We start from the raw sequence: 20,398 nt of genomic DNA, 5'->3' as shown, positions 1-20,398 counted from the left end.
GACAAACGTGTGGATTTTATGCATTTCTTCTTGGTTATCTTTGAGCAAGTACCCACAAATCGTGTGTGCCTTTGGAGGTGAACTGAAATGTGGTCATAAAACAAATACAGACACTGTAAGTGTATTTCCAAATGCCAAATACTACCCTCACGTTGTAGGAAGAGGGGAAGTCTAGCATTGTGAACAGACAGTTATGGGTGTGTGCTCAACTAACTGATGGTAAGGTAAACAACAGCTGTGTCACCTGGAAGTCCCCTCTGTGCTTTCCTCTCTGTGTGGTCCACTGCTAACCAACCATTGCCATTGCAGCATTTGTGTATGACTACCATATGTAATTAACAAAATACAGCATTGACTTAGTCTCTCAAGTCTCTCATCTGCTTGATATTTATAAAAGAAACTTTATTAGAAACTGCTTTCGGATTATTTCAATTGTTACGGACACGGAGACAGAAATGAAAAGGAAAAAAATAAGAAGCACAAAAGAGAGAGAAGTAGGGCAAAAAAAGAAAAGGGGAGAGAAGGAGAATAGAATGGAGGAAAGAAAGAAGGATGAAGAGATTACAAGATAACAACCTGCTTGCTTCTACCCTGCAGAAACGTTCATATTAACAGCTTTTTTACCAAAACGTGCAAGATGTATTTAGTGGTAAATGTGGCTCAATATAGAACATTTGCGTATCTGTTAACACCTGAATCTAAACACCTGTGGGTCTGAGTGTGAGCGCGCTAGTGTATACAAGGTTTCTCCATAAAAATTTGCAATAGAGTGTGAGGAGCCACAGACCTGCCCCCCTGCACCTGGGAAAGATACGGAGGAGATCCGAGCCATCTAAAGGCCCCTCAGAGCACAGGAACCCCAGGAGAACCATTGTCGGGACTACTGCAACTCCCCCAGAGAAGGGGGTTGCTGTAGCAGGGGAAGGTCCCAGGGGAACCACCCAGCAGAAGCCCCAGGGAGCTGCATCGACGAGTCCACAGGCCCTGCCGGCAGCCGTCTACGCCCGAGCAGATCCAGCCATAGACCCAGAGACCCGAGACCCCGGGATATATCATTCCCCAAGCAGAGGCCCGACAGAGCCCAGGGGTCCAGGCCCTGGCAAGCAGCCCCCAGGAATGAGCCAACACACACCAAAGCACCCAGCCCCGGACACCGAGAACCACAAGTACACCAGCGGGCAGAGACACCCACCACCGGCAGGTAGTGTGGCGGGAAGAAAATAGGCCCCTCATTTGATGAGGGCTCGTGCCTGAACATGAACGACCCCGGCCCGGACCCCAACTCCCCGACCCGCCCCACCCCGACCCCAGTCCCCAACGACCCCCATCGGAGAGGGGGCCATGTACAAAAGAGGGGTCTACATGGTCCAAACCAGCCCGCCAACCAAAGCCGCCACAGGATGAAATAGTCCCAACCCCCCAATGAATTCCGATCCTAACCTCATGAGCCCCCCACCCCCAATGAACCCCAACAGGAATTTCCCCACAGAAAAGAAAATGAAGAAATTTTTAAAGTAGCTTTGCAAAAATGTGCATGCCAGCCCATCACAGATACACACTCAAACTTACCTCATAGACATTGAACTGGCTCTGTCCCATAGAAAGCTCTTTGTAGCTGGTGCTGAACTCTCCGATAAAGTCATGGCTACATAGAGTAGTAAAGAGTAAAGAGAGACGGTTATACCTCTGAAAACACTTGTCTTTTACATTCAGACAGAACATGTGGGAGCAACCAGAATGAAGATTGTTACAATGCAAGAATTTGGCTTCAGATCAAATGCTTTCTATGGTTCAGGTTAAGATTTTAGTGAATAATATTAGTTCAAAGATTTGTTCAGTTTTTGTATTAACACTTTGAACACCTTTTAATAAAAATTCCCACCATCTTTGAATCTTCAAAAGAAGCAGATTTCAAAGTTGCTGTAAAAAGACAGACTGCAGAGTGCATCCCTCACAAGATTTCTGTTTTTAGTACATACCAAGTTAAATGTATTGACTCACATATTGTATTGTATTGCTGTTTATTGGTCTTGGTGCATTTGGCAATTAGAAATTTAAACCAACAAAAATCACATCTGGCGTTCCACAAGGCTCCAATCTCAGCCCATATTTACTTAGTATCTACATGGTCCACCTAGCATATATCATGGAGTACTACATATTATATTTGCTGATGACAAACATGAGTAAATATGTGACTGTTAAAGAGTGACTGTGTAATGTCATAAACAAGTGCATGGTCCAAATTTTCTCCAGCATGATAAAGAAACGACAGAACTCTTGATACTGTCTCTAAAGCCCCTACTTGGGGGGCTACTTGACTTTTTCTCTTGTTCTCGGTGGAAGACACGCGTTTTCTCTCCCTCCCTCCCTGCTGATCCCTGCTTCTGCTTTTTGTCTGTGTTTTTTCTCAGAGCCTCGCTTTGCATATCCTCCAAACTTGTAAATTAGGGATTTGGTTATCTGGTTTCTCAACATAATTGATCAAATTTATTCGACGGGAAGACAGAGTAAAGGAGAACCCTCTTGTCCAGACGCGACGTTCTTCTCTGGATACACAATGGATTCTTGGCAGCAGTGGAAGATTGTGTGCCTGACTACGATGTCGGTCAAGGACATAGAAGATGTGTACATATTTGGATTTTTGATAATAGGATTTCTGCTTTTTGGAGTTGGTGGCTACCTGGCTTATCGAGTGATCTGCAAAATGTGGGCGCCTGTTCAAAGCACTCCAAAGCTGCCTCCGATGTTGGAAGGAGTCTGTAGAGCGATCAACACTCAGACTGAAATGTTAAGAGAGCAGAGTCACAAGCTGGACATGATTCTTGAACAGAATCACAGCCTGCCAGCGGTTGGACTCAGAGGTTAAAGGACATAATCTTGGAGAAGTTGTACGCTCGAGATCTGCGGAAAGTCCCAGAAATTTGGCTATTTGGATTCGCAATTGAGACATACCAGTAATACTCTTAAAGTGGTTGTAAATTCACAACTGCCTGAACCACAACATTATTTTTTTTTTTTTTCTAAATCTGGCGCCCCAATATGACCTTGGCAACTTCTGCTAACTGGCTATCGACAAAATATCTCCTGGATGTTATATAAACACGACTCTCTTCCCCAGCACTACCCTACCATCTGTGTGCTGATAGGACTATAAAACTTCCACCTCTCTTCTCAAGGACAATGGTGCTTCTATCAGTGTTGACAGTCTAATGCTTGCAAACAGACTCAGACTTATATATTCGCACCCTCAAGATTCCATTGTACCCTTGCTAAATCTTTACTCAGAGTCTGAAATATGATTTTTTTCCTCCTATCTTACTTTACCTAAATGTGAGACTTCCATTATTTTTCCTAGATTTTCAGATTTCTCAGAAGGATTACCAGCGAAGCACAAATATTATTAGTATTTGAAAATTTGGACCAAAGCTGTTTTTACACCAGTGACCATAGATTTTTAGATTTCTTAAAGGGATTGTATTACAACTATTTCATACCAGTGAAGGCCAAACATTATTAGTATTTGAAAGTTTGGACCTTTCTTCTAGCACAGGATGAATTCCTTACCACAGAGGACTTAATGATCTAATTACCTCTATTAGAAAAATTGGATTAGAACCAGCTCTTACCAGTAAACTCCCAATGATTATTAATGTCATTAGATTTGTTTTTCTTTGTTTTATTTTCTGTATCATTGTAATGTATTTCCTCATGTACAGTGCTTTGAGTGCCTTGTTGCTGAAAAGCGCTATATAAATAAACTTGACTTGACTTACTTGTATAGCAACAAATTTAACCGACAAAAGAAAGCATTGTAAAAAAATGCTTGAGGACGCTAAGAAGTCCTGTTTTCAATATGCAACAAGCCATGTAGGAAACACAGTAAACGTGTGGAAGAAGGTGCACTGGTCAGAGGAGACCATTATTAAACCTTCTGGCCTAAAACCAAAACCGTGGTGGGAAACCATCTAATTGGCAGCATCATGCTGTGGGATACTTTTCTTCTAGATGCAAATCTAAGCAAGAATCTGTAGCAAAGAGCCTCAGTGATGTTTTTCAGTGATTTTATATATTTTTTTGTAAAACCATGTTGAAAACCATGTTTCATTTTAATTTCTGTCCACATCTATGCACTAAATTGAGTTTCACATAAAATCTCAATACAATACATTGAGATTTGTTGTTGTTGACAAAATGCAAAACAGCTGAGATATGAATGTGAGAAGTTTAAGCAGTTCCAACATGTATGTATTAATTTGTAAGGCTGCATGATAATAAAGGAAGCAATTACCTGCCGTCTCGGTCCCAGTCGTACACGTCAACCTTGATTGTTCTGGTAGGAGAGAAACAAAGTAACAGAATGAAAACTTTTGATACCTTACTGATTTATGTTGCTGTAATCAAAAAATGAGCCACAAAACCACCAAGGGTAAAATGAAAAATTAATTATTTCTTTCTTTACCGAAACAGTCAGTGTAGCTCTTTAGAGAGGCAGACCCTTTCTGCACCTTATCTTTATTCCGAAATATTGTCTACCTGCCCTTTACTTATCTTTGATAATGTTCTCTTCTCTCCTCGAAATGCATCTATTTCTCCGCGTCATATCTTATGAGGAAATTAGAACACAAAAATAAAGAACGGCCTGGAAGGCGTTAATATGTGATGTTATCTCTCCATCTACCAATATCTTCAACAGAGGGGGTCTCTGACAAAAACAGACGAATGACTCGTAGGGAACGCAGATGGGGGTGGCAGAAGAATAAAAGAACAAGCAGCAAATTAAAGCAGAGACAGCTCTCTGCACTCAGCTGGAGAAAGTGATGAGCCTCTAAGTTAATTTAGTTTGTCATTTTGACAGCAGAAAGCAGAGATAGATCTCCAGTGTTACACTGTAGAACTCTGTAACTAGACAGGGGAGTTTCCTGACTGGGTTCTGAACTTACATCCATGCCATTCTCTAAAAATCTGAGTGATATGTAATAAGAAACAGAGCTCAAGTTGCACTTTTCCATCTTGAAGAATAAGGAGTGGAAATGCAAGTCCTCAGTAATGGGCCTTGGAGCTGCTAAGGAAAGCCTGAAATGCATTAGAGGGAAAAGAATGATGTAAAGTAAAGAGCGCGAATGGGCCTGGCCAATGCTGATAAATGGGGCAAACCGGTTAATGCGCTGCTTGCATTAACCTCCGCGTGCCTTTCATCTGTTTGTATGTGTCTGGGTCTCATTAGGACCATTTTGTGAAGAAAACAACTCAACGTTTGGAGCTTTGATGATGCAACTTGAAACTAACAGTGAGTTAACTTGTGGCCTCCCTGCACACACACACACACACACACACACACACACACACACACACACACACACAGTGATTGAATGTGTACATGAAAAGAAAGACAGTCCTCCTTTGTTTTCCAGCTTTAGCTCCCGCTTATCTCTCGTCTGACTCATGTGTCAGTCCTTGTGCACCATACATGCAGCTTGCTGAGCCTCCTGCTGATAAGGCATGGAGCGACTCAGCTCTACCGATGAGCTTATTGGACCCAACTTCAGATCAATCCTGCTGTCTGTTAGTTCAGCTGAGATAAACCCTGTTGTGTGCTTCTTTGTGCCCTTTTCACTACTAAGCTGCTATAGACACAGGGGGGTGTATCTATTTATGTGTTTTCTTACTAGATAGAGTTGAACATCCCCTGATATGTTATGTAACCAAAGACGACTGTTCTGAAGAAGAAAACACAGAAGGAACCTAACTGTCAGGATATGACATATTTGGACTTTGCTTGTGGCTTTGTGTTAACTTTTGTTTAGTTGTTTCCATTTTGGATTGGGCTTCATGTTTATTAGTTCCTTTTCCTCCCTCTATCATTTCCTATTATGTATTGTATTGTATTCCTCTAACTCTTAGTTTCTTTTGTGGTTGCTTTCTTATTACTTTTTGTGGTATTATTATTATTATTTCACCCTTGGATTCTTATTTAGTATCTCTGTGTTTAGTTATGGATTGGTATTTGTTTCACCTGTTCCTTCTGCTTCCCTGCCTCCTTGTCGCACCTGTTCCCTTGATTCCCTGCCTTTGTCTTTCCCCAGTATATTAGTTGGTTTGGTGTCTCTGTTCGTCGCTGATTCCTTGTGTTTGTCACTACCCCTTTCCCTACTATGACTATGCTTTGTTTATGCTTCGCTTGGAGACTTATGCTACGTTTTTGCCATTAGTACCTACAGTGTTTTGTAAGTTTTGGATTTTGACTTTGATTTATACCTGCAGTGTTTTGTTACGTTTTTGCCTTTGGTGAATAAACTATGATGCGGCTACCGAGCTCTTGTGTGCACTTTGGTCCGACCCAAAATCCTTCCTCGACACTAACTAAAGTAAACAAGGCCAGAGAAAGTCCCAGAGTGACCAGAGCTTCTTTCAGGCTGTATGGACCTTTGCTTAACACACTTCTCCACCTCCACCATCTATTGCTGTGCACTGCAGGTTAGCTGGCTGAAAAAGGAAGTATTCCTTTTCACCTATTTATTTTTACAAGACATGTCCTTACAGCTTAGGCAAACAGTAGGGTGGGTCAGGTTGCTTCTTATTTGACTTTAAAGGGATGATAATCCACATATTGTTAAGGCAACAAAGAACACCGGCTGTATTATTCTTATTTCTTATTTTCTTTTTCATGTTTTTCTTAATTTATACATGTATGTACTCTACTGGCCATGAGGTGATCACCTGACATAGCTTTCCAAAGGGTCTTGAAAGAACTTCCCAGAGGAGCACTGGGAAAATGCCAATGGTTAATATTTCAGTCATCAAAGTAAAGGGTGGCTACTTTCAAGTTTTATACACATTTTTGTTAGCTACATAATTCCATATATGTTCATTTACAGTTTTAAAGCCTTCAGTGTGAATCTACTACAATGTAAATAGTGATGAAAATAAACAAAACCACAAAATGTTAAAGTGTGTCTAAAACCTTTGACAAGTGGGATATGTATGTTTTTTCTTATTCTGTTTGGCCCACCAGGAATTATTTGTCTGGTTTTACTACTTCACTGAAGGCCAGGTTGGTCTGGATCCCTCTTTGTTTTCTAAATAAAATAATATTTTGAGAACCTTTACAAATATAAATAAATTCATATAAATTTGGTTTGATAATGTAAAATATTTAAGTGCAACAAAAAAGACAAAGAAATCTGTCAGGGGAAATACTTTTTTACAGGACTATAACCAGGTAAAAAAAAGGGGAAAAACGTATTAAAATCAGAATTCTTCCCTAAAATTAGCAGGCATTTACAGATTACATACTGTTAAGTAAAGAAAAACAAAAACACCCAACTAAAATGAAATGGAAACAACATTTATAGACATCCCTTACAAAGACGTGCAAAACATCTCCATATATTTTTTCTGTTTTATAACGAGGATAATGTCACACTGAAAAATACAGAAAACTCCAACATTCATTTGAATACATTAACAGTAATGAAAAACATCAAACGTTTCTATTAACTGTTAATAATAATTATTAATGGAATATAAAGGCAACTTAACCAATTTTTTATTTATACTTTCAGTTTTTTAAGAAAATCCATGTTGAGGAACTTTTAGTTAGTAATCAGCAACAAAGAGGCTCATTTTTCTTAGCCACTCTTCAAAACAGGAAGGACAAGAACACACACAAGTCAAGTAAAGCAGCTACAAGAAACCAGCTACTAGACTAAACAGGGATATTTCTACAATCGGAGCGATGGTTAAAAAAAATCTAAATAGACCACTGTTAGAGAACTGCAGTAACATTTTTAGTGGGACATTATGCTGCAGCAATAAAAGACAAATTCATTTTGAAAAGATAAAGATGTGCTCACAGTGGAAAACTAAGCTGCATTTAGTACTATTCTTCCTTGACTGTGATAGAGTTTTGATAGCAATCCCTCAGCCCTAAACTTGGCACTCCTAACCTACGAGTTTCCATCCTTTTGCTCAGCATATATTTAACACTAGGTAACACTGTGAGCTTCTCCACTCTCTGTCCTTCCACAGTCTATGTGTCTGTCATCCTCAACAAGATCAATTTTTGATTTACTGATTCATGTTCATCCTGAGCTGGACAGGTAAAAGTCCCCACTGATCTATAGGTGCATCAGAGTAAAGTGGGATGAATACAAATGCATGAAACACTATTAAGATTTTTTTATAAAAAAAAAAAAGAAAAAAAAGAAAGAACATCCTTTTACTTCACAATTATGTGCTACATATCACATAAAACCCCCAAGTAAAAGAGATTAAACCGAGAGGTTAGAACATGACAGAATGTAAAAAATTTAAGCTGGTGTGAACACTTGCTACATCATGAAGAGCGCCACTGTTTCCCTAAAAATGCTGAAAAGTGTCCCCTAAATGTCGTCACCTCTGTGGGATGTTTAACGGTGCTGACAGGAAAGCTCTTGCCTGCACTCGCATGAGTTTTATCATCAATTTGCCCCCCCACATCACATTAAGGTGAAGAAAAAGCAAAGCTAATCACACCATTTAACACAGACGAAGCACAGCAACTAGATGGAAACTCATTGGTATAAACAAGGTCCAAATGACTAAATCAGATGGCAAATAAATTTCATTACCTCTCGCCAAAAAGAGTGAAGAATCAATTTGAATGGTATTATTAAGATAAGAAACAGCCAGTTGCTTTCACATAGAGGGCAACACCAGTGTGCTGCAGAGGTCTTGGCTAGTCATTATTTCTGCCCCTGTGGTGAAACTGTTAGTAGTATTCACTCATTCTGTTGGTAGTCCTAAAGACTTTCCTCCACAGTTCCTCACACAAAGTAGAACATGCATTTTTCATATGGTGTGGACCCCCATTTATTTACTTTCCACTGATGATATCTTTCCAATGAAACAGAAGCAATGTGAGGCACACATCTCTGGCAGGTGAGCATTATCAGCACTGTCACATAATGACAGCTCCTATCATTTCAAAGCAATTCTAATAATAGCATAAAAATATGCTTTTATATAACTATTATGCGGGGTGGTTTTTATAAACAGACCAGTCTGAAGAGGCCATTAGCAGGACCCTGCAGCACATCAATAGGGGGTCCTCAAGTTATTTATTACCCTTAAGATTGTTTGTGCGCAGTACTGAAAAATATGTATTGATGAAGAAGATGCTTGAAGAAGCAATGACGTGGTATCCATAAAACAGGCAGGTTTACCTGTCGTAATCCCCGTTGCAGAGAGCTCTCATTGGGATTTTAAAGGCCTGCCACACAGGGTTCAGCGTGTTCTTCACCACCTCGGTCTTGTGGCAAATGGTAAACCTGGAGAGGAATCATGAAGACAAGTGAAAGGTGGTAAACATGACCACCCAAAATGAAACGCAGTTACTTAGGAGCACAAACAGCGGACTATTAAAGAGTAGGCAGGGATATTGCTTAGAGAAATGTATTAAGTTTTTAAAAATATACTCACATACCATCCATGCTAAACTGAGTAAAATATTGACTAAAAAAAGGCCTATATTATTAAAGAGATATAAAGATATATAAGCAGTTGATTCTCTGTAAAGCAATTTCAGTATTTTTATTTTTCTAGGAATTTTTTTATTATTATTTATTTTTAAAAAACCTTATTACAAAAACAATTCTAAACAAACAAGAGAATCTCTGAGCAATTTAACGAAAAGAAACAGGTGGAAGAATCACTGTGAGGCTTCCTACAGAGCACCATCAACTCTTGAACATGCAAGAGGCTTTTTCCTTCAGACTTTCTTGTTCCAGGCTCAGATTTTCACATTTATTTTTATATATTTTATATATATTCTTTTATTGAGTACTGTATTGCACCAACTATGCCAAAACGAATTCCTTGTATGTCCAAAAACATACTTGGCAATAAAGCTTTTCTGATTCTGATTCTTATACAATTTTTAAAGTATGAATACAAACGTTCTAGATGAAGTTATGTAATGGATTGAGGATATAATACAGTTGTTTCCATACTATATTTACTTTGTCTACGCTACATTTCAAAGCTTTGTAATTGTTCTTTTACTGTGTTCAAGTTGCAGATTGTGCTCTCCTAACACACACACACACACACACACTTGTTTTGCTATATGTAGTGAGGACCATGTGTTGACTCCCATTGACTTCCATTGATTTTCAACCCTTTCTATGCCCTAACCCTGACAATGACCCTGAACCTAACCATTACCAGTGCATGCCTAACCCTAACCTTAACCTAAACTCAATTCACACCTTAGTCCTAAACCTAACCGTTAGCAAAATAGGTCATGAGGACCAGCAAAATGTCCTCACTTTGGTACAAATGGTCCTCAATTTGATGGTGATATTGGAAAATTGGTTCTCACTGTGATGCCAAGACAGGAACACACACACAGACACACACACTCAGACAGCAGAAAAGGAGGTAATTTCATGAGTCCCTCAGTTAGCAGGTGGAGTTGGTATCTCTCACCCTCAGAGTACAAAGTCTTATCTGACTTGTACCACACTGCTGGGTGGAAGAGACCGCCAACAGAGCTGGATTTAACACACACACACACACACACACACACACACACACACACACACACACACGTCTAAAATCTTTCTACACTCACAGCAGCATTCCGCTTGTCCAGCACCTCCTCTTTCAAGACACCAAACACACATGTTAACGTCGCCACACCATTCAAACACATGTTTAAACTGCAAATCAATGAAATTCATTTCCTTTGCAGGGAGGAATCAAACCAAGGATGAAATGGGAAGAAAGAACTGAAGGAGGGAACATTGAGATAGGAAGGAAGGACAGGCTGGGAGAAAAACTCACGTGCCGTCCTCATTGCTCCTGTAGAAAATCAGGAACGGATCTGACTTGCCAAAGAAATCCTTTTTGTCCAACTTGGTCCCACAGAACTGCATCATCACTGATTCCTAATGAAATAAAACAAATATGGAGTATTTTTAGTTTTAACCAATGAAACTGTGAAAAGGCTCTGCAAATATTTTACAGTATGAATACATGAGGGGACATGATTACTTCATGAACTTTAATGAAGTATTAAACTTCAGAAACTACAAGGAACAGTCATGCAGCTATAATGCTACAACTAGGAGTTTCCGAAAATAAACATGCAACAGTGATTTAAGTGGGTTCATATCTTAATTATAATCACATCTTAATCTTGTTTTATTATGGAAAGGACAGAAGGTAGATGGAGGTATATGAACTTTGACTGGTTGTTAGCATGATGGAAAACTGGGAACCTTTCTAATGAAACTGAAATGCTAATTTAATACTATTTTTGACATTTAATTTAACTGAAAAAAAAATATGATTCACTAAGCAAATGCTTGTTAATATTGAAAGCCAAATTATATTGACTCATTCCTTTTTCTTAATATCTCTGTATTCCAGGCTTTAATTTATTGAATTTAGTGCATATCATATGGAGTGTGGTGTACATTTGTATTCAGCCCCTCTAGAGTCAATACCATCTAGAGTACAGACTATAAATTGTTCTTAGCTCATTTAACCAAGCTCTGCCAGATGGGATTGAGAGCCTATGTGAACATACGTTTTTAGATCTTGTGACAGGTTCTCGATTATAGTTAGCTTTGTACTTTGACTAGGCCATTCTGACACAGGAATATCTTTTGATCTGAACCATTACAATGGAGCTCTCGCTGTATGCTTGGTGTCAGCTCTATTATCCCGACTGAGGAAAAACCGGCAGATATATTAATTGCATTATGTTTTGTATTGTTGTTGCACACAGTTAATTCATGCCTCATCTTGATGGTTCATTAGGGCTTCAATGAATTTTCCATGTACTAAGTTATAAATAGTACATGAAGATTACTTTTGCCATTTCTGGTGTACCACAGCAGCTGCTTTTCTACGACTCTACTGGTTCAAAATGAATGAAAAAGGAGTAGTTTTATTTAACTGTGACAGTCTGAATCCAAAAGCTATCTTTTCTTATTGATGACTTGGGAAAACCGTGTTTGTGCTTCGTTATTGAACTCAAGAAGTAATTAAGGGCATGCTGAAGCTACAAAAGTGGGACAGCAACGATGGTAGATGGAAAATAAATAGCGCCAGGGAAATATAGGAGGAGCATCAACACATTTTTGTATTTCATACCTAACAAGAAAAGTAAGGATATTTGCTTTTGGTTGATTAATTCTTTTTTGGAACAATGCCTCTTGGCAATACATTGGAAAGGTTGAATATTTAAGGTCACATTCTTAAGGAAATCCCTTAAGGGTGGAGCAGCCATCACTGTGTTTGAGTGTGGGCATGGTGTGTTCAAGGTAATGTGCGATGTGTGTTCCAAAAAGTTTTATCCAAATCACAAATAGATATCTGTCACTTGGGTAAAACGTTTGCCTCTACTTATGTAAGAGCACCAAGTTGCAATAAGAAAAAGGAATATTACATCAATCTTCAAGCATAATAAAATACAAGTGGGGAGATGACCAATCAAGATTGGGGACAATTCTTGATTATTTAGTGTGCATCAACTAAAAGGTGCCTGGAAGCAGATTTTAAAAGGAGATCCCCTAGAGGCAGAGCTCTAAGAAACCGTTGGCACATCCAATTACTCACCCTGCAGTTGTTCAGCTCCTCAGCTTTCACAATAATGGTCCCGCATTTCTTCCCTTGAATGCCTCTGTGGACGACACAAAAAACCCCAGCTAAGGATCAAGAGATCACAATCACACACAGACACAAACTCTGATTCCATGTTTACGCAACCCGGGCCACCTTTCGAGCAGTCGGTGAGATCATCAAGCTTGTTTGATAAAAACAGGAAGGGTTCCACAGATATCCAGCATGAGGTCCTGGGCTGGATGCCAACTTTCTCACAGTAAGATGGGTATGGGGTAAGAACGCTGTCAAAAACAATGTGTATGTAAAGACGGAAATGTGTGCATATTAGTCAATAGTTGTGCATAAGTAAAATCCAGAGGTATCAAGAGGTATTGTATATTTTTTGTATATAAGAATACAAAATAAAAAGTTACAGCTTCAAGAAATTACAAACACAAAGTTCAAGTTTACAGTTGTGGTTTATTCTTTATGAATACAATTTGCTATAACAGTTTGTGAATATGATTTCTTGTCTATGAGAATACGAATTTACATCAGCGACTTGGCGTCACATGATCATAGGCTGGTTAGTGGAGCACATAATTAGTCGATTCGCGTTGCGCATGCGCTGTCACACTCCTCACCGTCAGTAAACGTAGTGCTGGGATTGGATGACGGAAAAGGGTAATGGGAGATAATTCAGTCTAAAAGGAATATTAGGAACAGAGGGGAGATAGGGGGAAAATCAAGAATATTATAAATAAAGAATTGTTCTTATTTTTATGAAATACAAAACTAAAACATAGAATACAGTGGGTAGAGTTATACAATGATGCACAGTAGGTGGCGGTATGCACCTCTGAATTTGTTGCGTACCGCCAGCAGACGAAGAAGAAGAAACAGCAGCACTAGCACCAAGATGACGGACCAAGATCATGCATTAACGACATTAAGACATATACAATCTTTTTAACATTACCTGGCTTTGTACCATAGTTTCTTGGTCCGTCATCTTAGCGCTAGTGCTGCTGCTTCTTCTTCTGCTGGCGGTACGCAACAAATTCAGAGGTGCATCCTGCTGCCTAATGTACATAATTGTTTAACTCTACCCACTATACTCTGTTTCAGTTTTGTATTTCATAAAAATAAGAACAATGCTTTATAATATTCTTGATTTCCCCCCCTAATAAACCACAACTGTAAACTTGAACTGTGTGTTAGTAATTTCTTGAAGCTGTAACATTTTATTTTGTATTCTTTTAGAGAAAATATACAATACCTCTTTTGGGTTTTAATTATGCACAACTATTGACTAATATGCACAGATTTCTGTCTTTACATACACATTGTTTTTGACAGCGTTCTTATCCCATAGATGGGACCCTCCATCTGTGCACTGTAGCACCATCATTTGCCTGCCCGAATGTACACAGGCTAAGGAGGCTTAACTACTGTCACTCCCTGCATATAATACTAAACCACAGTTGTTTATGCTGAACAACACAATGAGTTCACCAGACAAATGTCATAAAGGGTTAAAAAATGTTTTGATTGACCTATTGCCACAATGTGACCTTGACCTTCAGCAAGCCTGTGATGAACTTTACCTCAAAAGTACAACTACAATGGTTTCTGTGTACAAATTACATTCCAAACATATCATACAACCTTTTTGACATCCATGTTTAAGAGCATACCTCATGGGGGCATTTACGTTTTTTCACAGCATTCCCCAAAACAGCAATAGAAAACAGTGCGCCACTGTTTGGATGTTAGAACTGTTGAAGGACCTGGTAACCCTGTATGTGTAAGCAATTTCTTTTAATAAACATGCTTGTTTATTCAGAGAATAAATAAGCAATGCAAACTCTAATCAATTGGAGAAAGTGTGGGAAAACAGTGACCTTATAAAATGGGACATTTTTCCATAATTGGACGAAGGAATAGTGTTGCAAGACATAAAAAACTTCCAGGCCTAAATAAAAGAAGTGGCAAGGAAGTGTAATGCTCTAATGAAAGCAAGCTTTGGAATTCTAGGGAACATTTCCAAATCGAAGCACACTTTGGATCACTTACAGAACAGCATATGTCCCCCAATGAAACATGGAGGTGAGGTTTTTGTCAAGTTCGATGAAAATGTGAAAGTTACACGGGGCCCTTGCCCTGCCGTCGCGGTGCGCTGTGTGGTGGGGGGCAGGATACGGCAGGGGTGCTTGGAGCAGGGCTGTGTGTGGAGCTTGCGCTGTGTGGGTGTGGCTTCGTCGGCTTTTCGGGGATGGAGCTCACCTGTGGGTGTGTGTCCCTGTGGGGAGGGGATTTGTGGCATTTGGGTTCGGGGGCATGTGCTCGATATATGGGTCCTGGTTGGGGCTGGCCCTGTGGGGAAATTCATGTTGGGGTTCATGGGGGGCTCATAGGGTTGAGATCCTAATTCATTAGGGGGTTGTTACATCCTGTGGTAGGTCTGGTTGGCGGGATGGTTTGGACCATGTAGACCCCTGTTTTGTACATGGCCCCCTCTCTGGATGAGGATGGGGGTTGTTAGGGACTGGCGTCAGAGCGGGGTGTTTTTGGTCCAGGCCAAGGTTGCTTGGGTTCGGGCGGTGCCGGCATTAGTCTGGGCTGAGGCGGTCTGCCTGTCTCCACCCCCGGAGGGAAGGGGACCACCTCCTGTGTCCGAGGGCTGGTTGCCCCTATGGGGTATCAGCACCTGGACCTGCGAGTATAGAGTATGTATGGGGAGTGTGATTGAGTGTACAACGTCCATTGTTGTTTGTCTTTACGTTGGGAGCGTGGGTGTGAGTTTTTTCATGTGTACGCATGAGCGTGGGAATGTGTGATTGTTACTGTGTGCGCCTGTTTTTTGTGTCAGGTTAGGTCTTGGACTGCTCCCTCTCCTGGATCAGTTTAGGGCCCCCATCAAATGAGGGGCCTATTGCCTCCCTGCCACACTACCTGTCGGTGGTTGGTATCTCCGCTGGTGTACTTGTGGTTCTCGGTGTCCTGGGCTGGGTGCTTTGGTGTGTGCCGGCTCCCTCCCGGTGGCTGCTTGCCGGGGCGTGGAGCCTTGGGATCTGTCGGGCCACTGCTTGGGGAGTGATATGCGACCCGGGGTCGGCTCTTTCCCCTACTCTTGCGATAGTCCCGGCGATTGTTCTCCTGGTTTTCCTGTGCTCAGGAGGGCCTTTAGATGTCTATGGCTCGGATCTCCTCCATATCTGTTCCAGGTCCAGGAAAGCAGTTCTGTGGCTCCTCACATTCACTATTGAATATTGTTTTGGACAAACCTTGTATACACAACCGCACTCATACTCACTTAGATTCAGGTGTTAACAGATACACAAATGTTCTATATTAAGCCGAATTTACCACTAAATACTTCTAGGATTCATAAGTACTGTGCACTTCTTGGTAAAAAAAAGCTGCTAAAATGAACATTTCTGCAGGTGTAGAAACAAGCTGGGTATTATCTTGTAATCTCTTCATCCTTCTTTCTCTCCTCCATTCTTTTCTCCTTCTCTCACTTTTTCCTTTTTGCCCTATCTCTCTCTCTTTCGTGCTTCTTATTTTTTCCTTTTCGTTTCTGTCCCCATGTCCATAACAATTGAAATAATCCCAAAACAGTTTTCTAATAAAGTTTATTTTATAGATATCAAGCAGAGCTTTAAAGCATTAGCTGTAATGCTAAATCTGTTGGGCTTTTTCTTGGCACTCAGACAACAATTCTTTACCGGACAGGACACGGTTAATGAAAAAATAAAAAAAATATGAACGGCTGTAAATAGCAGGCAATTTTGACCCAACAGGTTGTGGTATTTGAAAGAGAGGTGAAGATACTATAACGGGATACTATAACACCACGGTAAAAAACACCCAAATTACTAAGAAATCTGCTAAACAACAAGGTAGAGCACACCTATGCAACCAGGTTGTTGCAGCTGTTTAAGTTTCCCCTAAAAAGGTATTTCCACAATATCCCATGTTGTAAGGCTTTGTCATACCTGTGTGTTAACTTATGTAAGCTGCTTTTCATTGCCGCCCCATAGGGGGCGATAATGTGCTTTTGTGCTTATGAGCTGATCCATCAATTTCTTAACTTGTGTTTCGCGCCACCCTTTGACTGGGGATACTATTGTTCCTGTTCGCTGCCCTCTGCTGACCCAAGTGGGTAAAAAGTTACGTCACATAGGCTTTGCAATCAAGTGGCCAGAGGACTAAATTAGGCCATCACAGAAAGCTGAAATGTTTAGCTTTAAAACTTGCGTCTTCAACCATTCAAGTCATTAAATGCCCTCCCTCTGTCAGTATTAGGATGCTGATCTTCAGTATACCGAGAGCTACAACACACTCATGGTCCACAAGCTTCGAGGACCACAGTAGCCAACAAGCACAAGTTTTTTAGACACAATAAGTTTATTACTCGTGACTTCCACAAAGACCGTCACTGTCGGAGTGGGAGCTCCTAGTAGCCTTGGGAAAATTGACTTGGGAAAATAATGCATCATGTACATTTCTATCTGTGTGCTGTTGTTTCAACACCTTTGTGTTTGACTTTACTTTCAGTGACCAAAAGAAGTAAGCATAAGTAAGAAGTGTTTTACCTCTTCAAAAATGTCTTCATTCAAAGGTTTTCACTTTCTTTTTTACTTTATTGATTTCTATCTTCCTTTAGTATTATTAAAATCCAAGGCTTGTAGTTGTTCCACAATTTCTGCCTGTGGTCATTGTCTCTTTGCTGGTTGATGGGGTTCAGGAACAACAGAATCTGAGTCCTGTATTATAAAGTGGATGTCATTTGCATAATGCCCTCAAATGCTCCTCTAAAGTGTTTTTGGATGATTCGGCTGAATTGTGTTCATGTATGTTGAGTTCTAGTCAACTTTAAACAAATGTAACTAAGGGCAGTAACTTTTAGAAAGCAAAACATGATTTGCATCAGAGTCTACCAGACAGTTCACGCTGTTGATGACTGATCCATAAAATGGTGCTATTTTATAAGGGGGGGTTTGTACCATATGTGTAAATTTGGATTTCCCAGGGAAATGTTTTGTATTGGTTTTTAAAACTGTCGATATAAGCATTTTTTTATTTCACACTTGTAGTCTGTATAGCACTTCTAGTGTGAAGAATAAATGAGAAATATCTCTAAGCAGAAGGTCCCCTAGACTTACTTGGTTTGATCAGGGGTCATGATCTGTATTATGTTTTAACAGTCAATGGGTATCAGAACCAAAGTGCAATACCTTTTCAGAAAATAAGATCGAGTTAAATTATACCTGAGATTTAAAAGGGCAAAGACAGAAAAGGAAAGATACACAGGAAATATGAGGTTGGGGGTCAAATGCTGGGCAGTGGTGTCAGGGAAGAATATATTAATGGGACGCCCAGTCTACAATTATGCCATGCAGTGCCCTAGATTTCAGCATTTTATGATGATTGTTCTCTATAAATCATGAAACAACTCACGGGCCAAAACACAGTGCTTTTATTCACGGGTACAAAATGGTTTGTTTACAGATCCATGAAGAACGTATAAAGGCAGTAAATGAGAATGTGTAGGTGAGAAGAAGGGGGATGTATTGGAGAAATGGCAAAATTAGCCTGGGACCAACTAAACCTTCTTTAAAGGCATCCTCAAATGGCCAGATACATGAACTGCAGTTTCTTACACTTTGTTCGTCAATTAATCAAAGTCCAGACTCCTAAAAAAAAAACGTGGATTAGCCCTTTACATAGTGCTTTATAGGAATCTTGAATCAGAAACTTAACCAGAACTTCATTGACTATCCAGACGTTGTTCTTGGCTTTATCTTCTTACAGTGTTTACAATGTGCTAAATAAAGGAGGGTGCCCACTTCCTATGTATTGGAAATGAGGACAGGTAATTGAATATTTGTACAGGAGGCAACCCATCTTTAAGCAATTATGATGCCCCCTGACAGAATGGTGATCTGGGCAGTGAGCCAAATTTCCCACATCATAAGCTGCCATGGTAAGAGCTAAAAGGAAGTCCTCAACACAGTGATCAATAGGGCAACAATTGGAAGTGACAGTTTTAATATTATAATATTATAGAAAGCCATGTCATAATTAATAACAAAAAAAAAAACAATCAAATGTGATTATGAAGCACTTAAGCAATAAATCAGAAACTACAAGTGGCTAAGTATGATTTTGACATGTGCAACGCAAAGCAGGCCGACAAATTCTGAGCAAACTAACGATCTGACTGATGAGATCTGCCATGGGAGACCCATCTGGCAGAAATCGATGAGGCAGTCATTTAAAAAGCCTAGAATTGGGGTCAGAGACCTCTGAGTCACTGTAATTCAAAATCTCCTTTTAGTGCAGCACTAGGAATTATGGGGAACATGCATTTGAAATGGCAAAATGATCAAGATGAAACAGATCCTGGACCCAATGAATTGCAAAAGCAGTACGATTTCAAAAAGAAACCGGTGGATGGTGGGGGAAAGAAATATGCTTCCACTGCCACTTCCTATTATTTCCAGGGAGCTGAGGTCACATCAGTCATATGCAATATGTGTGTAAAGTGAAGGATGGAAAATCATGCTCAAGACGGATATTCCGACACAGAGAAAAATGCAAAACCGAATGACAGCAAAAAATAAACTGTCCTATTTTGACACAGTTACAATAATGCCATTTCTTTAAATTCTTGATTCCCGTTAATTCATAGCACTGTTTTGATGGAAGAATCATACCCCACTACACTACAATAATAAACATAAGTATCGAGAAAGTATTAAACATTAAAGTCAGAACTGAGACTTCTTGGAAGACATTCAATCTTAAAAAATAAGAGACCTCTTTAAATCCATTTCAAATCGAAAGTGGCCTGCTATATTTCATGCAGTTAAGTAGCAGCATTCCTTCTGCTACAGCATGAGTGATGTTGTGTGAAACATTAACAAAAGTGCACCCATGCATTATTAACCTCCTCTCTTAAATTATTTCAACATCCAGATGTCAGACTGCAATTATAGATGTGTCCAGTTCAAGCTTCAAAGGCGTGACTTTAAAGGAGACCGTGGAGTGCCACGGAAGCAGCGACAGGATTCCTACGTGAGCTCTGAGTGTTCGAATGTCTAGGCCAAAACCTCCACCTTGTCTAAAACATTGGATCAAATAATCAGTTTTTATTTGGCAATTTCCTCAAAGTCAATTTTGCAGAACCTCAAAGAGCATAGACTATTCATTTGCAGTCTTTTTCTATACATGTTAAACAAACATGGATTGATCCAAAGATCTCAAACTTTTCTCATCCATTATTAAAACCCATCCAGTCATTTGATTGATTCTTAAAAAAAAACTAAAACAAACAAGCCTGGAGCCATCTTCAGACCGCTGACCACGACAGCACAGTTGAACATAATCAGAGGATTACACTGCAAACTGATCTCTTACTGGTGAAGAAAGGCTGTGTCACATTTACTTTGGCAGCAGAAACTAGGATTTGGGAATGACATCCTTGCTATCTTAGTATAGTAGAATTGTATTACAGTTACAATTAGGAAATCAGTAGAGTTTGATCATTGTGCTCATTAACCAGGCTAAGTGGTACACATATTATTAGTTGATGATTTATTCACACATTATGAAAACATGAACATTAATAGATGGTGTACAGTATTGTGTATGTGATTTATTGTAATACTATAAGTGCAAATAAACAGTCGATTGTTGCAGATTTTACCACTGATTAGGTACAAAACTGGCATGTTGCGATTTAAAGATGTGGCTGGTGGAGAAGTGCACACTTTCCAGTTTTTGAATACTTTTT

At 39.8% G+C, this 20,398-nt stretch overlaps 1 protein-coding gene across 2 annotated transcripts in view; it reads right to left on the bottom strand.

Annotated features, from left to right (window-relative positions):
• Positions 1-20,398, bottom strand: part of LOC124883071 (copine-8) — a 127,897-nt gene that overhangs the window by 32,652 nt on the left and 74,847 nt on the right. For both annotated transcript variants that reach the window (XR_007042073.1, XM_047389952.1), the window contains exons 7-11: positions 12,610-12,673; positions 10,828-10,931; positions 9,207-9,311; positions 4,292-4,333; positions 1,570-1,645 (exon numbers count right to left, since the gene is read on the bottom strand). Coding sequence is in view for 1 of the 2 variants with exons in the window: in XM_047389952.1 (XP_047245908.1) it covers positions 1,570-1,645; positions 4,292-4,333; positions 9,207-9,311; positions 10,828-10,931; positions 12,610-12,673 (391 nt within the window). In the remaining variant the exon portion in view is untranslated. The remainder of the gene's footprint in view (positions 1-1,569; positions 1,646-4,291; positions 4,334-9,206; positions 9,312-10,827; positions 10,932-12,609; positions 12,674-20,398) is intronic.

Source organism: Girardinichthys multiradiatus, chromosome 17 (genome assembly GCF_021462225.1).
Source record: "Girardinichthys multiradiatus isolate DD_20200921_A chromosome 17, DD_fGirMul_XY1, whole genome shotgun sequence".
Taxonomy (NCBI): Eukaryota; Metazoa; Chordata; class Actinopteri; order Cyprinodontiformes; family Goodeidae; genus Girardinichthys; species Girardinichthys multiradiatus.
This window is presented reverse-complemented; position numbering and strand designations above follow the sequence as displayed.